The sequence below is a fragment of the Spinacia oleracea genome, chromosome 5, assembly GCF_020520425.1.
Source record: "Spinacia oleracea cultivar Varoflay chromosome 5, BTI_SOV_V1, whole genome shotgun sequence".
Taxonomy (NCBI): Eukaryota; Viridiplantae; Streptophyta; class Magnoliopsida; order Caryophyllales; family Amaranthaceae; genus Spinacia; species Spinacia oleracea.
This window is the reverse complement of record NC_079491.1, coordinates 30,287,372-30,293,371: the sequence shown is the minus strand read 5'-3', so window position 1 is coordinate 30,293,371 and position 6,000 is coordinate 30,287,372. Positions and strand designations below refer to the sequence as shown.

Sequence of the window (6,000 nt, the reverse complement as noted above, 5' to 3'; positions counted from 1 at the left end):
TAAGTTAAGAATATCCAACTTCACCGAAACTATATATTACAAGCCATATATACAAGTTTAAGTACTCTGTATCTAGCTTACAACATAAACTGAAGTATATAATGATCAATATCCAGCTAATCCAATGGCATATGCATTAACATATTAATTAACAACGCCTACTTTGCTACTTAATAATCCTATTAGTTTGGTACGTACCAATAATAATATACATAAAACCCTAAGTATAACCTATATAGCAATTCCACTTAATTAATTAGCTTGTTTTTACCAACTTTTGTTCAACAAATTTTTCTTGTTCATCAAGAATAATGCTTAATTGGATTGTTGTTTATGGGAATTGAAAGTATATATGGTCAAGCAACGAAATCATGTAAGAGTTGATGAGCAGCAAACCTCTTACGGGTTTGGATATCAATAGTTTGAAAGCCATTATTAGGATGAGAAGGTTGAGCCATGCTAATCCCACAAAAATCTGGGTGATCTCCAGATCCAATATCAAGGCGCCTTCCCAATTGGATTCCCTGATTTGGGATGAAATTCTGCTGGTGATTCCCAAGTGAAAGGTTCTCACAATGAGGAAGACCTAATGTAAGGGATACCCCATTCCCATGGTATGGGTGTGAATTCATTTGGTCTGGGTTAAACCTCCCTGTCATGTCATTCACTAGGTAAGGGTTGAATCCAGTGCCTGCATCCTCATGATTAGTCATCATGAAAGAATGTCTCTGATGATGATGATCAACTGGTTTCAGCTCCATGTCCATGGAGAGGATGCTACTTGGAGAGTTTTGCATCTCTGAGTTGCTTCTTTGTTTCTTTGGGCTTCGTGCCATTAGTGACTCCATGTCTGATGATGACCCAATTAGAGTAAACCCTTGTGATGAAGTTGTAGACATTGCAGACAAGTTGGATATCATATCATTGGTGGTGTGGTCAGCCTCATGTTGTTGTTGTTGCTCCATAACACTTTCTTTCGTTGTGGACTGGTCATTAATATTCTTCGGTGACTTGTTGTTCTTGTTTGCGCTAGTTGTGTTGTCCTCTGAATTACCACTCTTCTGCTCTTGAGTCTTCACCTCCTCCAAGTACATCTCTTCCACCATTGGCTTCCAAAGCCGGACACGAGCATTGATAAACCAATTTGACACCTAGAATAATAACCTTGTCACAAATACGTAGTACTAGTATTTCCTTTTTTTCAAAAATATATACTTCTATCTACCAAATAAAATAACCGTCACAACGTTACCAAACAAAGCTAGCTAGGCTGAATTGACAAACTTTGTTATATAAGTGCAAGGAAGGGAACTTTTTGGAGAAGGCATATAGCATAATAGCAAGATGTTCGATCAATCAATCATCAACGTTATATGCATGCATGCATAATTCATTCAATAAACTAAGGGATATATAATTGTTTAATCATTGTCGCATGCTTTTTATTTTTTTTAATAGACAAGGTACTTAAAAGAAATACAATTAAGAGGCTCCATCTCCTCTTTTGGGGTACACCTAATTTATCAGTTTGAAGAATCGAGAGGTGTTGCAGACTATTATTACAAGTATTCATTCGATGTACATAGAAGAGTTAATAAATAAATGCAACTACTTAAGAATTGTACTATCACTACAAGAATTTGTATCTTTTATGACAACCTAATAACAAAAGAGCTTTTGCGACGGGGATAACAACCCAACAACGACGAGAACAACCATCGAAAATGTCTTTTACAACGGATTAACGACCGGATTTTCCATTAACGACGATCCCCTTTTATGACGGGTTCAACAATTATTGGCCTTTAGCGACGGGTCGTTAATAGTACAATTTCTTGTAGTGTATGAAGGGCGTTTTAATTGTAAGTACGTACCTGGCTTCTTGTAAGCCCTGTCTGTTTAGCAAGCATGTGTTTATCTGAATCCTTAGGGTATCTATTCATGCAAAAACAAATCACGTTGTAAGTAAAAAAAATAAATCAAAAACATATTGAAGTAGAATGAAGCTATATGCTATATGCTATATGCTATATGCTATATGCAAGAGAGAAAGTAACAAGTAATGCATACGGGTGAAGGAAGTGTTCGAAAAGCCAAGCCCGAAGAACGGAAACAGCACGTTCAGGCAAACCACGTTGAGGACGCCAAGCATTCTGTTGCATCATCCCTAGCTGCTGTAAGGCTCGTTGTTGTCGTAGCTGGTGATCCACAAACCTTAACCTCGAACCGGCTCCTGACTCCAGTTTCACCCCATTACTATTACTATCCTCTTCTCCTAAGCTCTTTCTTGTGCCTTTTATTTGAGACATAATCGTGTCTTTAAGACATCTAAATTGCTTAGATATCGTCTTTAAAGCCAAGGATGTGTACAGTTTTGCTGATCCATTTCCTGCTGCTTGCTCAAACGATGATACCACTACTTGCATCTGGCTATTGTATTGCCTGTATCTTTGTTCTACCTATATTCAAATAATAATATAAACTATAAATGACAACCCACAAATATTAAATCAAGCACTAGTGTCGTTGATATTTTTTTATTTTTTTTTTAAATGCCGGAGAAGATATTTTAATTTCTGAATTTCTATTGCGAAATAGTATAATCTCAAACTATGATGGAAAATAATAATTGGTACTCCGTATTACACTAGTCACAAGGAAGCGTTACATACTAGTCAGCATTTAGAATAGTAGTTCCTAATTAATTATCATATCATATAATAGTATGACAGCTAGATATGAGATGAATGACATCACATCTTATCAGACAGTCTTTTAAAAAAAAATGGAGTAATTAATAAAGATGTATTGTCCTTTAATTGCATGGTGGGAAACAAGTCAAATGCGTAAGGTGGAAAAGAAAGAAAATAGCATCCCCTTGTAAATTGTAATCCTATCCTATTGTACGTAGCTACGTACCGTTAGGTTAATCTATACTCCGTATGTTGGTAAAATTAATTACAATTATATTCTTTGTATTATTAATTAAATGGATTTAACTGTATTTAATATAATCGAAACAAAAATTCTCTAAATTTATGTTGTGGAAATAAATGGAGTAGCAATAATAGCAATAGTACCTCATCAAGCATGTTGATCAACTTGGCCTTTTTCATCTGTAGTTCTTGTCTCTGAGCAGTAGATAACTCAGCTACCTTCTTACTACCCCCACTAATGCTACTCTCCCCCTCACCACCACCATTACCACCGCGGCTCGCAACCTCACCGACACTTGACTGCTCTCTCGTAGTTGCCGTGACCGCTTTCGCCTTCTCCTTGTGGGCCCCACTTGACTCACCAATGCGATTATCTCCATTATTATTCCCATTATTAGTTCCAACATTCACCACTTCCTCCAGTACCTCTTGGGCCGCTTTCAAGTATTTGGACCCAAATATGACTCCACTTGACGCTGCTAAGGACGTGGAGGACACTCCAGCCAGTGTCACCTGACTCTGATTCTGCTGCTGACCAGGAGAGAGGCTCAAGGACAAACCCTGGGCCGTCATGGGTCTGCGGAAGCCCATCTGTTCCGCCATATCTGGCCCAGATGCAGTGGATTGGATTGGACCTGGATGGTTTGGGCTCCAGAGATTGGGATGAACTCTAGAAACTGATACACCATGCAAAGCAGCAGGGATCTGATTGTGGTGATGGTGATGGTGTTGGTGTTGCAGTTGTTGTGAACCTGAGGAGGATGGGGATGGACGGCTATGATCATCCGAGGGATGGGGTCCCCCAGCAGCACTAAGGGGGATCCCGATGAACTGCTGTTGTTGGGAAGGAGGCGCGTGAGAGAGGTTACCCTGGGAGAGAGCGTTGGGAGGGTTGAGAAAGAGCATGTTGGGTGGAGTTTGTGCTTCAGAATAGGCAGATATGAAGTTAGGGTTCATTAGGTAAAGTGTTTGGAGGTTATGATCTCCTCCTGCTGCTTGGATTTCTGAACCTCCATGAAAGTATGTTGCCATCATTGAACTCTTGATTTTTTTTATTTTTTTATTTTTAATTCAAAAAATTATTGTATGATTCTGAAGCTATAAAAATCCAAGTATAGCAGGAAAAGCTGGGTTACTTATTCCCATACTCCGTATCATTTAACCGGGAATAATTTGATGCTTAAACCAAATATTGACCCACCAGACCTGTATGAAAAATAAAATACATCAGGATTCAACTTCATGTAGCAATCCAAAGAAAACAAACGTTTTGTAACAGCCTTGACGTTAATTGAAGAGCACAATATTGTATTGTTAACCTACTATAACTTAACCTATCTATGATTAATTTGTTAAGCTCGGGAAAAAACATGACTAATATTGATTCAAGAAAATCGAAAATGATATCGAAAATATGATCGAGTTAGATTGATCTTATTTTAGCCGCTCATTTAGTTATAGAGTAGAAGATAGCTATACTCCACTATATACTATATATATATATATATATATGATGATGATCTAGTGTGGAAAAAAAAGGAAGATCGAACATATAAATATTTATACAGAGAGAGAGTACGTCTAAGTAGATGAGTGATGACATACCTTTTTGTGTAAGGATCTGATGATTCTGTCAGAAAAAATTGATATCTGCAACTTCTCCAACTGATTTGGGGAAATATACTAAACTACTCTGCTACTTGTGTGAGAAAGAGAGAGAGAGAGATGAGTTTCTGACAAAGAAAGAAAGAGGTGGCTTATTTGTATAGAAGATCTTATTTTGTTTAGATCACTGACAAAAATAAGAAATTGATTGAGAAAGCAGCCTTTTTATTCTTGTTTATATAAAAATTATTTATTTATTTTGCTTGGACAGACCTCTTACACAAATGAGATAGATAATGAAAGTTATGTCTAAGCTACCTGAGATAAATGGATTTTTATCATTTTTTATTTTTAATTTTTAATTTAAAATAATTACCTCTTCTTTTCAAATCATTTGATGAAGGCACGTTTGCACAAGCATTGAAAGACAAAAGGAAATTCAAGTCCCACTTTTTTTTATTTTTATTAATTTATTTTTATTTTTGAAATCTATAAAGAGAAAGAGAGAGATGAGAATTGAGAACACACTAGAAAGTGGGGGCAGAGAAGAAGCCAACAGCTGAAAAACGAGGAAACGTCTACTTCCCAACAAAGCCCCTCCTTGATCATAAAATTTTATCGGTTACAAAAAATAATATCGTAATTTAATTAGGGAATCAATGACTTCTTATGGCTAATTGGCTATGGTTATGCTGAATCCTCGGCCGTGTACCTTTGACTTTTGCCTGGCAATTTAGCCCACATATAATACAACTCACAAGTCAAAAATTACGTCGTGCCTGAATTAAGTTTCACTTATCTTGACGTGTCTATAAACTGTAGCATAGACACGCCCCCAAACCATTATGATATGGGTTTAAGTGTGAGTACGCTGCGTATTTCAGTAGTTATAATAAGTTGTCTAATACACAGTTGTTGCTTAATCGGAACATAGAGAAGGAAAACTAAGAGATAAAAAGCTAGGAAAAGTTAGGCATGGGAGGGACCCTTGTGTATTGAATTATAAATATCTTGTTGTCTTTTTTCTTTTTTTCTTATAATTTAAATTAGGATCCCTTATTTATGTGGTGTTGATAGGAGGAGAGTTGTAATTTGATAAAGTGAATGATTGAAAGGCTGAGAGAGAAAGGAAAGGAGGTTGGAATAGTACATACTAATGCAATGACACAATGGAGAAAACACCAACCACCATCAGACAATTTTACTCCTAATGTAATCACACAATGTCATACAATCAAGACATTATGCTACAATACAACACTCTAAACATTACTATTCCCTCCGTCCCGTAATACTTGACCTGTTTTTCTTATCGGGCCGTCTCTTAATACTTGACTTGACCTGTTTCTAAAAATGAAAATATTCTAACAATATTATATTATTTCTCACTCCACCCCTATTAACCACCTACCCCCTACTCCATACAAAAAATAATTAAAAATTTAACCCCTACTCTTCC

At 36.6% G+C, this 6,000-nt stretch overlaps 1 protein-coding gene across 1 annotated transcript; it reads right to left on the bottom strand.

Moving 5' to 3' along the window:
- Window positions 1–4,831, bottom strand: LOC110797068 (BEL1-like homeodomain protein 1). The gene is made up of 5 exons (XM_022002162.2): window positions 4,542–4,831; window positions 3,081–4,142; window positions 2,071–2,459; window positions 1,875–1,935; window positions 1–1,151 (listed from the first exon to the last, which is right to left on the bottom strand). Exons 2-5 carry the CDS (start codon window positions 3,969–3,971, stop codon window positions 357–359), a joined length of 2,136 nt encoding a protein of 711 aa, XP_021857854.1. The 5' UTR covers window positions 3,972–4,142; window positions 4,542–4,831; the 3' UTR covers window positions 1–356.
- Window positions 4,832–6,000: the final 1,169 nt, after the last annotated feature.

Coding starts and splice junctions, on each gene's coding strand:
- LOC110797068 (XM_022002162.2), bottom strand. CDS start 3,971: ATGATGGCAACATACTTTCATGGAGGTTCAGAAATCCAAGCAGCAGGA. Junction 1,936..2,070: donor TTCGAACACTTCCTTCACCC/GTATGCATTACT, acceptor TTGCATGAATAG/ATACCCTAAGGATTCAGATA. Junction 1,152..1,874: donor CAGGGCTTACAAGAAGCCAG/GTACGTACTTAC, acceptor TTATTATTCTAG/GTGTCAAATTGGTTTATCAA.